General features: G+C 32.3%; 1 protein-coding gene across 1 annotated transcript in view; it reads left to right on the top strand.

Moving 5' to 3' along the window:
* LOC132111255 (1-phosphatidylinositol 4,5-bisphosphate phosphodiesterase beta-1-like) overlaps window positions 1-18756 on the top strand; it is an 84984-nt gene that overhangs the window by 54653 nt on the left and 11575 nt on the right. The window contains exons 11-27 of the mRNA XM_059518400.1: window positions 358-515; window positions 1336-1418; window positions 2522-2606; window positions 2694-2874; window positions 5409-5485; window positions 6648-6744; window positions 6823-6907; window positions 9461-9585; window positions 9709-9863; window positions 10493-10657; window positions 10741-10840; window positions 13118-13222; window positions 16331-16446; window positions 16615-16750; window positions 16845-16898; window positions 18204-18423; window positions 18508-18688. Of these exons, the coding sequence (XP_059374383.1) occupies window positions 358-515; window positions 1336-1418; window positions 2522-2606; window positions 2694-2874; window positions 5409-5485; window positions 6648-6744; window positions 6823-6907; window positions 9461-9585; window positions 9709-9863; window positions 10493-10657; window positions 10741-10840; window positions 13118-13222; window positions 16331-16446; window positions 16615-16750; window positions 16845-16898; window positions 18204-18423; window positions 18508-18688 (2123 nt within the window). The remainder of the gene's footprint in view (window positions 1-357; window positions 516-1335; window positions 1419-2521; window positions 2607-2693; window positions 2875-5408; window positions 5486-6647; window positions 6745-6822; window positions 6908-9460; window positions 9586-9708; window positions 9864-10492; window positions 10658-10740; window positions 10841-13117; window positions 13223-16330; window positions 16447-16614; window positions 16751-16844; window positions 16899-18203; window positions 18424-18507; window positions 18689-18756) is intronic.

Raw genomic sequence — 18756 nt, 5'->3', positions numbered from 1 at the left:
TAGCAATTCTGAGTTTATATAATCGAAATTGTGAGATTAAGATTAGATTAGATTAGATTAGATTAGATTAGAGTCAACTTTATTGTCATTGCACATGCAAGGTTAAAGGCAACGAAATGCAGTAAGCATCTAACCAGAAGTGCAATAAGCAGTAAGTACAGAATATACAAGGTCTACAATATGTTACAAATGTGCAATAAATCTACAAATATGGCAGTGTAAATTTTTTATCCCGTAGTGGAAGCAAGCTTTTATAACACACACCTTCTTTATTTGCTTGAGTACACATTAGTTTGCGCATGCATTGTGTGAGCGTTCACTGAGTGTGTGTGTGTGTGTGTGTGTGTGTGTTGTCAGCCGGGCAGCTCGCGGGCAGCTCCTCTGTAGAGATGTACCGTCAGACGCTGTTGTCTGGATGTCGCTGTGTGGAGCTGGACTGCTGGAAGGGCCGGACGGCGGAGGAGGAACCCGTCATCACACACGGCTTCACCATGACCTCAGAGATCTCCTTCAAGGTGACCCACAGCACTCCACCACACCATTAGCTTTCATCAGCGCTCACAGATAAGTAGTGCTTAACCCGGAGCTATTTACTGCTTTTGGAGACGTTTACAGAAAAAATTGTAGGTTCACTGAGTCATTTTTTTTTCTCTGATACACAGTCGCAAACAAAATCAGTCTGCAGGAGTTTATAACCCTGTGTGTGCTTCTTTAATTTGATCAAAGTCTATAAATTGTAAACTAAATATTCATCTGAATTCTTTATTTTATATTTTATTTCATTATGCTTTCAGCTTCCGTTAAAAGTTTAGTACATTTAATTTATGACTATTCTGCAGAATTCCCCAAACATTTCCACCTGAACCAGAGAAGATTTTATTATATTTTACTTTATTCTGTATTTTGTTCTTTGTTTTATATCAATTAAATGTATTATATTTTATTATGCTTCCAGCTTCCAATAAGAGTTCCAATTAACGCAATGTAATTAATATATAAATAAAATTACATTCTGCAATATATACTGTATATAAATATATATATATATATATGTGTGTATATATTTATTTTTGTATTTATTTTATTTTTTAATTCAATATTTAGGCTGCATTTATCTGATCACAGATACATTAAAAACAGTAATATTTTTGAAATATTATTACTATTTAAAAAGCAGTTTTCTGTGTGAATATCTGTTGAAGTATAATTTATTTCTGTGATGCACAGCTGAATTTTCAGCATCAGCATAAATAGAGCTATTACATTTTGACATATTGAAATATTTCATATTAGAAAAATGATTTAAATTCAGTTGAATCTGTGGTTATTTTCCAGGAAGTGATCGAAGCCATAGCAGATTGTGCGTTTAAGACGTCTCCGTTTCCCATCATCCTGTCCTTCGAGAATCATGTGGACTCGTAAGTGTAGACGTTTTCTTCCCTCGCAGCTATGGCAACAAGGAGTGATTAGAAGCGTCTCTGAGATGCATCATTTGTTTTCACTCATCATTGTCCTCTTGTGAGATGTCACACGCGCTAAGCACTAGCGCTCGCATCATCCTCTGCGTGAAATCAGAGATGACATGAGATGAGCATGCACTTCAGTAACATCACCGGTGGAGATGTAGTTTACCAGAACGAGATGCATGTGAACGTTGCAAGGGGCTAATTTTCAAATCGTTTTAATAGTTATTTGATTTCAGCTTCCAGAGTTTAGGACATTTTATTCATTACCATACTGCATATTTACAAAAAAAATCCCCTAAATCAGCGAAGATTTAATTTAATGTAATTTAATTTTAGATTATTTTATTGTATATTTTTGATTATGTTGATATGTTTATTTTTTTAATTTTATTTTAATAAAAAAATAATTATTATTATGCTTTCAGCTTCCAACAAGAGTTTAGTAGATTTTATTTTAGATTCATCTATAGTTTTATTTTTTATTTCATTCTTTATTTTAGATTTAGATTTTATTTCATTATGCAGAAAGCATCCAATAAAAGTTTAGGACATTTTTGTTATTGCCATATTTACATCTATTCTGCAGAATTCTACAAAACTTCCCCCTTAATCAGATAATCTAATTTAATTTATTTTAATTTAATTTTTTGCTTTATTTTATTCATTTATATTTTATTATGCTTTCAGCTTCTAATAAGTTTTCAATACATTTTCTTTATTACCATATTTAAATATACTACAAAATCTACCCATAAATCAGCAAAGATTTTATTTTATTTTATTTTATTTTATTTTATTTTATTTTATTTTATTTTATTTTATTTTATTTTATTTTATTTTGCTTTGCTTTCATCTTCCAGTATGATTTTACTGCATTTTTTTATTGCTATATTTAAATCTGTTCTGTTGAATTCTACAAAAATGTCCTCCTAAATCAGTGATTTAATAATGAAATAGGTCTGCAGATTAAATTTCTGTCTGATGCAAATGTTTCATGCACTAATGTTGTTCTGCGTTGCAAGTGCAGCTCTAATTCCGTTTCTGTTGCATCACAGCCCCAAACAGCAAGCCAAAATGGCAGAATATTGCCGATCCATCTTCGGGGACGCTCTTTTGACTGAGACTCTGGAGAAATATCCTGTAAGTGTATCTCTCCCACATGCATTCGTGCTCTTTTAGCAGCCGCGTGCGTCCAGTGTTCTCATGACAGATTCTGCTGTGTTTCAGCTCGAGTCCGGCGTTCCTCTGCCAAGTCCTCAAGAGCTCATTGGAAAGATCCTCATCAAGAACAAGAAATCTCACCCCAAACCCTCGGATGGCAGCACGAAGAAGAAGCTGTCCGAGCAGGCGTCCAACAGCGACTCGTCCAGTGTATTTGAGCCATCTTCACCCATCGCTGGACCCGCAGGTATTATAACAGAGCTCACATTTCCTCCTGCGAGCTGCATGATTGAGTTAGCCTCTGCTAAATTAAATCATATTTAAATCAATTAATTTAAGTGTCTGTTATTTTAAATATTGATTCAAATCAATAATTTAATTTAATTTAATTTAATTTAATTTAATTTAAAAATATACAAAACATAGTGCTGCCATTGTTAGCATTTATTAATTGTAAATTTGTAGAAATTTGTAATTGTAAATATGTAATATAACAAATTAAAATATTTTTGTAAATAAAATAAAAATGAGTATGAATTTGTTGGAAGGTTGTGAAGATACAAGTTATGACACATTAAAAATTTAATTTGTAAATTATAAATACACAATATAATATAATAAAATAAAAACTGTAAATTGTATAATATAATATAATTACTAGACTTTATAAAGCATAATTTATTATAAAATAATAATAAAATATTTTGTTGTCAATATACACTAAATGAAAAAATTATAATTAAGTTAGTATTAGTAAATAATAAATTTAATATAATTATAAAATATAATATTATATAATATAACAATATAATTAAAGTGTAATTTGAAAATTTGTAAAGTCATAAATTAATCTATATTATATAATAAATGAAAATCAGATTTCTAAATTATAAAATTATAATATCTTAAATGAAGATTACATTTCTAAATGGTAAATCTGCAATATACAGTATTAAAACTAATTTCCAGTATATAAATTTCATATAAATTCCAGTATAAATTTCCATAACAAAAGTTAGTTTTGTTAAATTCACTCTCTTGTAGTTATTTTCTAGACATGCAACTTAAATGCCTTTGGAGTAAAAATACAGACAACAAAATTGTAACTTTGATCCAAGTGCACTTTTTATTTTGTCACTGATATCTGACATTTGTCGAAAGCAGCCGCCGGTTTCCAGAGTGCATTGAAATCTTTCAAAAGTGCTGTTATGGGGATTGTGCTCATGTCTATCTTTAGCAAGTCAAAGAAAGCGCGATTGCAGAGCAGAAGCAGACGGCATGAACTCTGGCCGCCGGTCTGTGTTTGTCACAGCATGCTGACATTTCAGCCTGTGTTTGTGTGGGACGCAGGCGTCGGGAGCTCGCTCTCAAAGGTTGAGTCCAGACAGCACTGAGGCAGAAAGCAGATGTTGAACAGCTGGATCCACCTGTAACACCACAGAGACCCGGAAATCATCACAGCCCTTTCTCATGATTCATGACTGCTGTGAAGAGAATAGAAGAGAAGAGAAGAGAAGAGAAGAGAAGAGAAGAGACGAGACGAGACGAGACGAGACGAGACGAGAATAGAAGAGAAGAGACGAGACGAGACGAGACGAGACGAGACGAGAACAGAAGAGAAGAGAAGAGAAGAGAAGAGAAGAGACGAGATGAGACGAGAACAGAAGAGAAGAGAAGAGAAGAGACGAGACGAGACGAGACGAGAAGAGACGAGACGAGACGAGACGAGACGAGAATAGAAGAGAAGAGACGAGACGAGACGAGAACAGAAGAGAAGAGAAGAGAAGAGAAGAGACGAGACGAGACGAGACGAGACGAGAACAGAAGAGAAGAGAAGAGAAGAGAAGAGAAGAGAAGAGAAGAGACGAGACGAGACGAGAAGAGACGAGACGAGACGAGACGAGACGAGACGAGAACAGAAGAGAAGAGAAGAGAAGAGACGAGACGAGACGAGACGAGAACAGAAGAGAAGAGACGAGACCAGACGAGAAGAGAAGAGAAGAGAAGAGAAGAGAAGAGAAGAGAAGAGCGCACCTCTCAGGAAATCACTGCAGATGCTTCCAGAATCAAATAGATTTCATTTATTCTATATTTGATGACTCTATATAATAGATGGATAAATAAATAAATAAATAAATAGAATTTATTATAAACAAAATGTATTTATTATAAATAATGTAATATAATAAAAAAAAAAAAAAAAAATATATATATATATATATATATATAAATATATATATATATATATATATATATAAAATTTAAATAAATATATACTATATGAAAATAGTCATATTTATGTGCAAATGAAATAGATCACCTAAAATGACAATTATTACATTTTTTGATAATTATTTCATGATAAATAAATGAATAAATAAATGAAGAAACAAATGAACAAATGAAACAGATCACCCATACGTGATTATATATATATATATATATATATATATAATATATATAATACTTTATTGGTATGTACAAATGAAATAAATCCACCAACAAATGACAATTATGTAATTTATAGATTTGTTTTTAAAGATAAATAAATATTTTATTAAACAATTGATGTTTATTAATATAATTAAATGGATCGTCCATTAATGCCAATTATCTAATGTATTTATTGATACTTGTTCAATTGTTTTTGATTGTTAGGTTTTTGTTGTTGTGAGTTTTGAGATTGAATCATATCTTGATCATATCTGTCTTCTGCGCAGTTTGAGAAACTCAACACTTGATTTGACTGAAGTCTGATCTGATCCTGTTTTTGTGCTTTAGCGTCTGCAGAGGCTGAGGCTGAGGATGATGAAGATGAAGATGATGACGATGATGACTGTAAGAAGTCCATGGACGAGGTCAGTAAGAGTTTACGCTTTTATATTATTGTATTGATTCATATTTTGAATGAGCTTTGATTTGTATATTTTCAGTTGAAACTTGAAACTTTAGTAACTTAGCTTTTTCCCCATATAGCTTGAATTTATTTTATTTTATTTTAGTTCATTTGAGTAATTTTAGTACTTAAACCTCTTTTATTTCAGTGAGTTGCCAAGGCAATATTTATAATTTTATTTATTTTTTACATTTTTTTGTTTAAGTAATTATAGTGCTTCAACATAAACTTATTTATTTCAGTTATTTGCAAAGTTAACATTTCTGTTATTTTATTTTCTTGTTTATTTTATTTTACATTTCTATATAGCTTTCATTTATTTTTATTTCAAGTTTAGTCATTTTAGTACTTCATCTTAAACTTGTTTCAATTTCTCATTTCTATTTTTTATAGCTTTAATCTATTTTAAATTCAGTTTTAGTTTTAGTAATTATAGTGCTTCAACATAAACTTATTTTTCAGTTATTTGCAAAGGTAACACTTCTTTATTTTCTTTTATTGTTTATTTTATGTTTCTATATAGCTTTAATTTATTTTATTTCAGGTTTATTAATTTTAGTACTTCAACTTAAACTTGTTTCAATTCATAACTTCTTTTTTTTTTAGCTTTAATTTATTTTTATATCAGGTTTAGTAATTTTAATATTTCATCATTACCTTTTTATTTCAGTTAATTACCAGTGCAACATTTCATTTTTTTCTTTTAATTTTTTCGATTTATTATTTATATATAGCTTTAATTTATTTTTTATGTCAGTTTTAGTTTTTAGTAATTTTAGCACTTTCTTATTAAACTTATAAATGTTGTTTTTGATTAAAATATTTATATATAGTTTTATTTCTATTTTAACTTTAGTCATTTTACTTTATAATTTCAATTTTTTTTTTTTTTTAGGTTTCAGTTTTTCATCTAATATTTATATTTATCAGTTTTTGAAACAGATTAAATGTGCATGTTAAGGTTACCAGCAGAATCTGATTACTCTGTCTGTTTTAACTCTTGTGTAATTTGTATCAGTATAGCGCAAAAAAGTTTAAAAAAGTTTCTCAACAAATGATCAGAGCAGCAGCTTGACCTTCAGAAATCGATCTCTCCGTGATGTTTGCTGGTGGTGTTTTTTCAGGGTACAGCAGGATGTGAAGCCTTTGCCACTGAAGAAATGTCCACGCTGGTCAACTACATCCAGCCGACCAAGTTCCACTCGTTTGAGATTTCCAAGAGTAAGTGTGACTGCATACACCTGGTGAAGTCTGGGCTGATGTGAAGATCTCATTAAAGCTGGATTTGTCTGCTCTCAGAAAGCAAACGCAGTTATCAGATGTCGTCGTTCGTGGAGACCAAAGCGCTGGAGCATCTCACCAAGACACCGGTGGACTTCGTCGAGCATCCTTCGAAACAGCCCAAATATCGGATCAAAGACTGACCAGGACAAGAGCATCTATTATTACTGAGAAATCAAATCTGTTAGGAAGGTGTCAGAAAGTAGTGCATCTGGTCTATTTCTAAGTCTTTATTGATTTTTTTAAGTACATTTTTACCCCAAATAATATATATATATATATATATATATATATATATATATATATAGTTGTTGTTGTTTTTTTATATGATGATGATGTAGAATATATATATATATCTTTGATGCCCAGGGGTGCGTTCTCCGAAACTACCTTAACGCTACGTCGTTCTTAAGTTGTACCTTAAGAAGTACCTTATCGTTAATACGTGGTTTCCGAAACCTTCTTAGTTAAGTATACCTTCTGTAAGTCATACGTTCGTAAGGTTGGTCTGGAGCGCTCTTAGCTATACCTTATCGCTGCTGACGGTTCATACCGCTAGTGGCCACCACTACGCAAAAAGATTTTTTACATCGCAGTTTAATTACACATAGAAAATTTTATATGAACATTTAATATAAAATCTGATTTAGTATTAAAATTACATTTTTACTTTACTTTAAAATTATACACATAAAATACTTAAGTTGTTATAGCCAACACCCAGTGTATGGAAGTGTTTTCATTAAGGTTGTTAGCTTTTTTAATTACTATCCTAAGGCACATCAGCTGGCGAACCATTTGACAGAAAAGGCTTAGGAGTCTATATAAAGAAAGATGAGTTTACACAAACTTTATAGCTATGGCAGCGAGACAGCGAGTACTTGTTTTAAATCAAAGACGGCGGCGTCCGCGGAGCCAGTTAGAGTTTGTCAACTACTTTATAAGAGAAGCAGCACGGAGCTCGACGGAGCTACCCCCTCAGCCCCGAAATTCAGCTGCTGGCGGCTCTTCGTTTTTATGCCTTGGGGAGTTTTCTGGAGGTTGTTGGGGATGGATATGGGCTGAGTAAGACCTCAGTGTGGCTGGGCGATCTCTTTTTGCGGACTTTTTTCCCCCACATAGTGAATGTCGGTATGTCTCTCATGCTTGCGCTTTTATTGAGGAAATCATCCAATTACACAAATGAGCGATTTACGCCAATAATGTGATACGGCTGGTGGATAATCAGCATACGTTGTGGAGAACATTAACACACTTATGGCCGTGAGGGTTTGGGATTGTACACTTGCTAAATTATAAACACATACTCGTATTTATTTCTGCATGTACTTATTTCAATAAGCCCCGATAAATGCAGTTTGTACTATTTCTAAAATGCTTCTTTATAAAGAATATTGTTTTCTCAATACTTTACCTATACCACTGTGAAGGAAAGAGTGCACAATCGATCATCGAGGCGTCGATATCAACCTATTCAGCACCTCCACCATGGACAGCAACTGCTAAGGTCGAACTTAAGAAGGTTTACCTTAAGCAACATCCAAAGGTATAGTTCGGAGAACACACGTAGCAAAGGTATACCTGTAGTTAAGGTGTACCTTTTGAGTATTCGTAGCGCGCTAAGAGACAACGTTATCAGAGAACGCACCCCAGGTTGTTTTTGTTTTTTGGTCCTGGAAAAAATAATATGAAAAATGATAAAATGTATCATTTAAATGTAGGTCTTTATTTTGGTTTATTTTGGTTTAGGTGTAAATTTTGATCCCCAAGAAGTTTTTTTGTCGAAGAAAAATACTATAAACATGATATAATTTATCATTTAAATTTATATGTTCAATTTAGATGCCCAAATTTGATTTTGATTCCCATTATTTCAGTTAATTATCTGTGCAACATTTATAATTTCTATTTTTCTTTTTGTCTTTTATTTATTTAAAATTGATATGTAGCTTTAATTTATTTTTATTATAGTTTTAGTAATTTTAGCACTTTCTGATTAAACTTATAGAATTTATAATTAAAATGTAAATGTTAAATTTTGATGCCCAAATTTTATTTAGTTAAAAGAAAAAATGCTGCACAAATAATATAATTTATCATTTAATTATTCCATTTTGATGGCTAAATTTTTTTTTCTTATTACTGAAAAAAATATATAAAATTTTTATAGTTTATCCATTTAAATTATGTTCAATTTTGATGCCCAAATTAGTTTTTGTTGCAGAAAATGATATTATTATATTTGAAATGTATATGTTCAATTAGTTGACCATCTTTTACAGAAAATATTATTATTCATATTTGATATTTTTATTATTATTTCTAGTTAATTGTGGATTTTTTATTTTAAATTTATTTAATTTAATTTAATTTAATTTTTTATTTTACTTTTTATTTTATTGTAACAAAACTAGGATAATAATTGATTAATTTTATTATTATTATTATTTTTTTTTTTTTGGAAAAGTATATTAAAATAATTCTAAAATAAAGAAAAAAAAATCTTTCTTTATGAAAAATATAATCCTCTCACTGTTTTGTCAGGTGATGTTCTGGTGATGATCACACATGTCTGTCCTGGTTGTGATGGAGGTGTATGATTTGTTGATGTATCTGTGTAATTGGTTATGATGCTCCCTTAACCGTGTGTATGTAGATACAACAAGTTTCAGCTGAGCAGGATTTATCCCAAAGGAACGCGCGTGGATTCCTCCAACTACATGCCGCAGGTCTTCTGGAACGCCGGCTGTCAGCTCGTCGCACTCAACTTTCAGACCATCGGTGAGACCGTGAACAATGAAGATGCTTCGGGAGAGGCTTATGCAATTATGACTTAACTGTAATATGAAATCTCCACTGTAATCTGACTTAATAGCTGTTGTTTTTTACTCGTCTCTCTCTCAGATCTGTCCATGCAGCTGAACCTCGGCATGTACGAGTACAACGGGAAGAGCGGCTACAGACTCAAACCAGAGTTCATGAGACGACCGGACAAGAACTTCGACCCCTTCACAGAAAGCACTGTGGACGGCATCGTAGCCAACACCTTATCAGTAAAGGTTAGGCGTATTATAGCTAGATTTCTTCAAAACCAAATATGTGACCCTGCAGCACAAAAGCAGTCTGAAGTCTCTGGGGTATATTTGTAGCAATAGCCAAAAATACATTGTATGGGTCAAATTATCGATTTTTCTTTTATGCCAAAAATCATTGTGATATTAAGTAAAGGTCATGTTCCATGAAGATATTATGTACATTTTCTACTGTAAATATATCAAAACTTAATTTTTGATTAGTAATATGCATTGCTAAGAATTAATTTGGCCAACTTTAAAGATGATTTTCTGAATATTTTGATTTTTTTCAAATAAGTTGTATCTCAGCCAAATATTGTCCGATCCTAACAAACGATAATCAACGGAAAGATTATTTATTCAGTTTTCAGATGATGTATAAATATCTATTTTGAAAAATTTACACTTAAGACACTTACACTTAAGTTTTGTGGTCCAGGGTCCCAAATTAGTTTTTGGTCCAAAAAAACACTGTAAAAATGGTTTAATTTAGCTATTATTTAAAGAATATGCTTCCCTTCCTTGTGTTAGTAACTTCATGTTAACTAGCTGTAGTTAAATTCTGATCGGTTGTGTATAGTGGCAGGCGTATTTATATTTTGTTGTCTCTTTAGATCATATCAGGACAGTTTCTGACTGATAAGAAGGTGGGTGTTTATGTGGAGATTGACATGTTTGGACTCCCCGTTGACACCAGACGAAAAGCCTTCAAGACAAAGACGTCCCAGAGCAATGCCATCAACCCCGTGTGGGATGACGAGCCCATCGTCTTTAAAAAGGTACGGCTGTTTTCAGTGTCCTGTAAGCGTTCGTCAGACGCTCGGAGAGCTTGAAATCAATAACGGTGTTGTTTCTGGGTCAGGTGGTGTTGCCCACGCTGGCGTCCCTCAGGATAGCCGTGTATGAAGAGGGTGGAAAGTTCATCGGCCATCGCATCCTCCCCGTCTCTGCCATCCGTCCGGGTGAGAATCAGCCGGAGCAACGAGACTTAAACTTTTCTTTTCTTTTCTTTCTTTCATTCATGTAGCCTTTAAACAGCAAAGATAGTGTTGCAGTCTTAACAGTCACTGCGTTTCATTTCTACATAATAAACCAGGGCTGAATTTAATTTAATTTAATTTCATTTAATTAAGTAGAATGGAATGGAATGGAATTTAATAGAATTGAATGAGATTGAATTGAATCGAATCGAATCAAATTGAAGTGAGATGAATTGAATTGAATGGGATTGAATCAAATCAAATTTAATTTAATCAAATGAAATCAAATTTAGTCGAATCAAATCGAATTTAATTGAATGGAACTGAATTTAATTAAGTTGAATGGAATTGAATGGGATGTAATTGAATTGAATGGAATTCTTTCATTCATGTAGCCTTTAAACATCAAAGATAGTGTTGCAGTCTTGACAGTCACTGTGTTTTCTACATAATAAAGCAGGGCTTAATTTAATTTAATTTAATTTAATTTAATTTAATTTAATTTAATTTAATTTAATTTAATTTAATTTAATTTAATTTAATTTAATTTAATTTAATTTAATTTAATGGAATTGAAAGGAATAGAATTGAATTGAATGGAAGTGAGTTGAATTGAATTGAATGGGATTTAATCGAATCGAATCGAATTGAATTAAATGGAATCAAATTTAATCGAATTGAATTTAATGGAACTGAATTTAATTAAGTTGAATGGAATTGAATGGGATTGAATTGCATGGGATTGAATCGAATCAAATGGAATTTAATCGAATCGAATTTAATTGAATCGAATTTAATCAAATCGAATCGAATTGAATCAAATGAAATGGAATGGAATTGGATTGAATTGTTAAACATTTTTGACTTTGAAGTAGAACACAGTATTCAAAACCTTCTCCACAATGGCTAAAATATGACAAAGTTGCTTGTTTTCAAACTTTAGTTATTACAAGAATATGGGAGCATCCATATATAAAACTGCGATTCAATAGTTTTCAATAGTTCAAATAGTTTTTGGAGCTAACTATTTACGGTTAAATATTACATTTTGATTTTAATGAATTATAATTCAGATATAGTTGTACTTTTTTATTGTATTGTATTGTAATGCGTGATATACAAAATTATTTCAGTTTTTTTTATTTAATGGTTTTTTTTTTGCATTTAATTTAGTGTTATTTTAGATAGTTTTAATATTTGAATAATAATAATACATTTGACAGCATGAAGATTTTTATTTTAGTGTATTGTGTTATGGGGGATGTAAAATATTATTTCAGTTTATGTTTTGATGTTATGTGTTTTTAGCATTTAATTTAGAGTTAGATTATTTCGATATTTCAGTAATTTATTCTTAATAATAATAATAAGGAATTTTAGCATTTAATGTAGAGGCAAATATGATTTCAGTTTATAATTGTGTGTGTTTTTTTAAGATTACAGTTAGATTATTTTTATATATTAATAATAATTTATTAGTAATAGTAGTAGTATTGACACAACATTTTGCAATATAAAAAAAACAGATATATTTTTCATTTTCTTTTATTGCATTGTATTGTAAGGAGGAAATAAAATATCATTTCAGTTTAAATTTAAATGTTATGTTGTTTTGTATATGTTCAATTTGTTGGCCATCTTTTACAGAAATATGATTATTTATATTTGAAATTTTAAATATACATTCTAAATAAATAATATAATTTAAAGGAAATATATATATATATATATATATATATATATATATTTTTTTTTTTTTTTTTCAGTGAGATGACAAGTCAAGATCTCTAATGTCATTTATTGTTTTTTTTTTTAGTTAATTTTGGATTTTGGAAGTTTTTAATTTAATTTAATTTAATTGCTAGAGGCAAATATGATTTCGTTTTTTTAAGATTATAGTTAGATTCTTTTTAGATATTAATAATAATTTATTATTATTATTAGTAGTAGTAGCAGTAGTAGTAGTATTAACAACATTTTGCAATATGAAAAAAAACAGATATATTTTTCATTTTCTTTCATTACATTGTATTGTAAGGGGGGAATACAATATAATGTCAGTTTAAATTTAAATGTTGTTCATTTTATTTTAGATTAGAGTTAGAATATTTTAGTTTATTAAATGGTAAATTATTATGCAACATAAAAATAACATTGCATTGTATTTTATTGTATTGCATTGTATTATTATAAGACGTTTTGTGACCTGAAATGCAGATTTTTATTTTATTGAAACATAATTTTGTCCTATTCTCAAAGGTTATCGTTACATCGGTTTGAGAAATGAAAAGAACCAAGCTCTAACTCTTCCTGCTATATTTGTGTATATCGAGGTGAAGGACTACGTACCCGATACATTCGCCGGTAAGAATCTCATTACTATCTGAAACAGCTTAATTTGCTCTTTCTGTGCCACTGTCAAAAGCACATAAGGAACCATAGTATTACTGTGAAATAACCTCAGAGTACCATGTCAATACCACGGTGACTATGAGTGAATCTCAGGCTACTTTTCATTATTTACATGTGACAAATACTTATTTTGGTGTGAATTATGACTTTTGTGAGGAGCGTTTCCATCCCTGTACCAGCGGCTCTCATTGGTCCTGAATCTATGAGACGAGGGACTCTGGGATGGATCGACGTCTCCAGTACCCAGAATGCACCTGTTGGTGTTGTGCTTTAGTTAAAAGGTGTTAGACCACAGAGGAAAGACAGCACTGACCTCCTCAGCAGTGTTTCACAAGTTTGTTTGGACTGAGTGGATTCCCAACACAATCACATCTGGACTATAGGGACACAAATCTGGATGGAAACGTACCCTTTCTTTAATTAAAACACAAACTTTAAAGTTTTATCTAATGTAAACGTTACTGTTACTGATAAAAGTTTTGGATTTTTGGCTCTTTATTATCAAAATGTTGAATATAAGACATTCTTTATGTAAATGAAGATGATTTCTGGCCTTTTTGAAGGATGAACTAACCCATAAAATGCCTCCCAAAAAAGTGCAAAAAATTTATCTTCATTGAGGTTTTCCACCCGTTATGAAGCTTCATTTATTACATTTGTATGATCAACAAAAAAATCCTAAAAAAATAAAAATAATTTGTGAAAAAGTTATAATTGTTAACTAACAATAAAATAAATAAATAATAATAACTGTTAACTAAAAAAAATATTTTTTGAATTGTTAATTAAATTAAAATGTAAATCTGTTGAGCATTCTTATTATTTGTGAATTTCTTGAAGAATAAATATTGTAAAAAAAAAAAGGTTCTAATTGTAATTATTAACCAAAAAGCAGGTGCAATGCATTCCATTTTTTCGCTGAGGAGCCGAGCCGGGGACCCGGCAGCTCAGCGGCGGTACAGCAACCATGGCGACGGGACGTGGTGGTGTTCACTACCTCTTGGGGTAGGTCACCTAGAACCTCCGCGTCCCGTCCAGGGACCAGACATGGAGTTTCCAAAGGTCTGGACGTGGGTGCCAAATGGTGCCCCATCTCTGAGTCAGTAGATCCTTCGTCAGAGGAATTGGCCAAGGAGGGGCTGTCGCAAGGAGCACTAGTTCGGGTCCGCGTGGGCCAATACGGCGCTACTAGAAAGACTTGCTCCTCGTCCTCCCGGACTTTGCACAGTGTCTGTGCGAGAAGGCTCACTAGGGGAAACGCATACTTGCGTAGGTCCCGCGGCCAGCTGTGTGCCAGTGCGTCCGTGCCGAGAGTTCCCTCGGTCAGGGAGTAGAACAACTGGCAGTGAGAGGTCTCTGGAGAGGACAAAAAGGTCTACCTGAGCGGCTCTGAACCGCCTCCAAATCAGCTGGACCATCAGGGGATGGAGTCGCCATTCTCCCGGGAGCATTGCTCGAGACAGCTCGTCGGTTGTACGATTGAGCAGGCCTGGAATGTGAACGGCACGAAGTGACCTCAGAACCTTCTGACTCCAAAGGAGGAGGTGGCGGGCGAGTTGCGATATGCAACGAGAGCGAAGACCACCTTGTCGATTGATGTACGCAACAGTCGCAGTGTTGTCCATTCGGGGCACCCCTGCCCAGAGAAATGCAAGATCTGACCACGGAGTGAGGGTTTGGCGACAGGCCGGTGTAACTTGGACCTGGTGAGTGCCGCGCTTCCACGCCCACCTTGGGACTCGGCCATAAAGCCAGTGCTGGAGCGGTCTCATATGTAATAGGCCGAGTGGTGTAAGTGCCGCCCCCCATATGCCCCAGGAGCATCTGAAAGATTTTAATTGGGACCGCTGTCCTGCTCTTGAACGTATTCAAGCAGGCTAGGACCCAACTGGGTACAATGAAGTACGGGCTGTAAAACCCCATCCTCATATCGGCTGAAGGGACCGGCTCTATCGCGTCCTTCGTCAGTAGGACTGCGATCTCTTCCTGCAAGACAGGGGCATCGGACGCTTTCACTGTAGTGAAGCAGCTCAGGTCCTTCAGTGCCTTAGCCTGGTGCACCTGCAGTAATGCCATAGCGTGTAAGGCGGAAGCAGCTTCCCCGCAAGCCGAGAGTGAAATCGAGAGTGACCGACTGAAAGGGAACTAAAGTGCTTATGTCTTATATAAGATCAAATATAATTATTTAACTATTATTTTGGATGTTTTGTGAAAGGTTTTGAAGTTGCAAAATATTGTGAAACAGTTATAATAGTTAACTAAAACTGCTAATTGTCGACTAAATTTGGTAATGTCTTTACAAAATCAAATATAATATTTTTGAATTTCTTTGGGTTTTATATATTCGCCGTTATTATTATTATTGAAAGGTTTGAAGAAAAAATATTGTAAAAAAAATAAAAAATAAATACAATTATTAACTAGAAACAGATATTTGTAAATATGTTATTTAAATTATTATTTTGAAAGTTTTTAAATAGTTTTGAAGTTGCAAAACATTGTAGAAAAAATTATAATTGTTAACTAAAATGCTGATGTCACATATAAAATCAAATATAATATTTAAAGATTTATTTGACAATTATTATGGATGTTTTTAAAGTTGCAAAATATTGTGAGAAAGTTATAATTTTTTACAAAAGAATTTTCATTGTTAGGTAAATTTAATGCCAATGATATATAAAATCAAATATTATATTTTTGAATATTTTGGGCTATTATTTTTGATGTTTTTAAATAGTTTTGAAGTTGCAAAATATTGTAGAAGAAAGTATAATTGTTAACTAAAATGCTGATGTCACCTATAAAATCAAATAAAATATTTTTAAATTTCTTTGACAATTGTTCTGGATGTTTTTAAAGTTGCAAAATATTATGAGAAAGTTCTAATTGTTAACTAAAAATTGTTAATCGTTAAGTAAACAAAAATGCCAATGTTAAATAAAATAAAATAGAATATTTGTGATTTTTTAATTTATTTTTATTTTTATTTTTAAAGATTTTGTGTAAAAATGTTATAACTGAAACAGATTGAGCGGAGTGTGTTTCTGTGCTGATCAGATGTCATCGAAGCGCTGTCCAACCCCATCAGATACGTCAACCTGATGGAGCAGAGATCCAAACAGCTGGCGGCGCTCACTTTAGAGGAAGGAGAAGAAGAGAAAGACACCAGAGAGGTAGAGATAGTAGATCAGATTGCACTTGCACTAATTACTCCATCTGAACTCTAATCACATTCCTCATTACTAATCAATTCATCTGCTTATGAAAGAAGTCACTGTAATGAAGCAGCCTGAGTTTGAACAGTACTGGAGGATTTGATGATGACGTTCCTTGTTCTTCAGGCGGATCCATGTGTTGAAAACCCTTTGGAGGTTAAAAGCGAACCCCAACCCGTCCCGGTTGAGAATGGATTGAGTCACACACCCAGCACCGCTCCCAAACCTGCGTCCCAGATCAACACACAGCCACAGTCCACAGGTCAGAGCTTCACAAGACAGGAGAGAAAAAATGAGGAGTTTTATTGTATATCCATGAATGGTATCTGATGAGATCTTATCCCGTTATGATTCAGGCTCAACTAAACCAGCGGCAAAGACTGAAGATCTGATTCATAGCGTCCTCACCGGTCAGTGACCGACTGTTAAACAGAGCCAATGGCTTTTTATTTACTCCAGACTTTGAGTTTTCATTCAGTGATATTGGATTTTGAAATAACTTGCTGTCTGCTGCTATTCTGCTATTCTGTTATTTTATATTATATTATAATAATATATCATTTAAATTTATATTAAAATTAAATTACATTTATATTATTATTATTATTATTATTATTATTATTATTATTATTATTATTATTATTATTTAATAATACACATTTAGACAAATAATAGAATGAACAAACCATGACAACAAAGTTATTTCAAATAAAATAATAATAATAATATTATATTATATTATATTGTATTATATTTTATTTGTATATATAAAATATTATTTAGTTTTATATGACACTATATATATATATAAATGTGTGTATATATATATATATATATATATATATATATATATATATATATATATATATATATATATATATATATATAATGAATATATATTTCTGTAGTTATATACAAAAAAACATGACAGGTTATTTCAAATAAAATCTAAATATATTAAAATATAAAATAATACAACAATATAATTAATTGTGTTTCTGTACTATGGCAGGTTAATAAAAAATGTAAAATATTATTATATTATATTATATTATTGCTTATATATATATATATATATATATATATATATATATATATATATATATATATATATATATATATATATATATTGATAAAAATACATATATATAAAAATATATATGTATATTGATAAAATATTGTTTATGTTAATATATTAAGAGTGTGTGTGTGTGTGTGTGTATACATATATATATAAAATGAATATATGTTTCTGTAAACATATACAAAAAACATCAAATAAATAAAACTGACAGGTTATTTTAAATAAAATTAAAATATATTAAAATATAAAATAATACAGAAATGTAATGAATTTGTGTTTCTGTACACATATACAGGAAAAATAGATGCAAAACAATTAAAAAATAAATACAGAAAACAAATGAAAACGTAAATAATCCAGTCAAGTGTCCAATAAAAAATTATGTCTGTACCTTGAGAGAAGCAACATTTTGCTTATTTTATGTGAGAAAAAAAACCGGCAGGGTTAAATTTTATTATGCTGCCGTTGAGTTTCAATCATTTTGCATGTGCTATAAATTATTAAGACATTTCTGATGTACAGCTTCAGAAAATCCATCGACATGATCTTCAGAAAAGCTTCATAAAATATGGAGGGCGTGATATTAAAAAAGGCGATTTTACAGTCGTTGAAGCCTCTGTTTCTGCTTCAGAGATGGAGGCGCAAACCGTGGAGGAGCTCAAACAGCAGAAGGGCTTCGTCCGAGAGCAGAGACGACATTATAAAGAGATGAAGGACCTGGTGAAGAAACACCACAAGAAGACCACCGAGATGATCAAGGAGCACACGGCCAAATACAACGAGATCCAGCACGACTACCTGCGCAAACGAGCCGTCCTGCTGAAGTCTGCCAAACGAGACGGTAAGAAGAGGTAGGTAGAGTCCGATCCAGTCACTGTTTCTGAGTGAGAAACATCAGGAGAATGAACATCTCAGGGACTGGTGTGTCTCGGCAGGTGTTTGTCGTCCAGTCCTGAACACGGACCGTCGTTCTTCGAGCAGGAACTGGCCGATCTGGATCAGGACAGCGGACAGAAACTGTCCGAACTCAAAGAACAGCAGCAGCAGCAGCTGCTCAGTCTGCGTCAGGAGCAGTATTACAGCGAGAAATATCTGAAGAAAGAGCACATCAAACAGGTCAGATCAGAGACAGAGCGTGCTGCTAAATACAGTGTGTGTGTGTGTGTGTGTGTGTGTGTGTGTGT

The sequence above is a fragment of the Carassius carassius genome, chromosome 31, assembly GCF_963082965.1.
Source record: "Carassius carassius chromosome 31, fCarCar2.1, whole genome shotgun sequence".
Lineage (NCBI taxonomy): Eukaryota > Metazoa > Chordata > Actinopteri > Cypriniformes > Cyprinidae > Carassius > Carassius carassius.
Note: the sequence above shows the minus strand (reverse complement) of the source record. Positions and strands in the feature narration are given on the sequence as shown.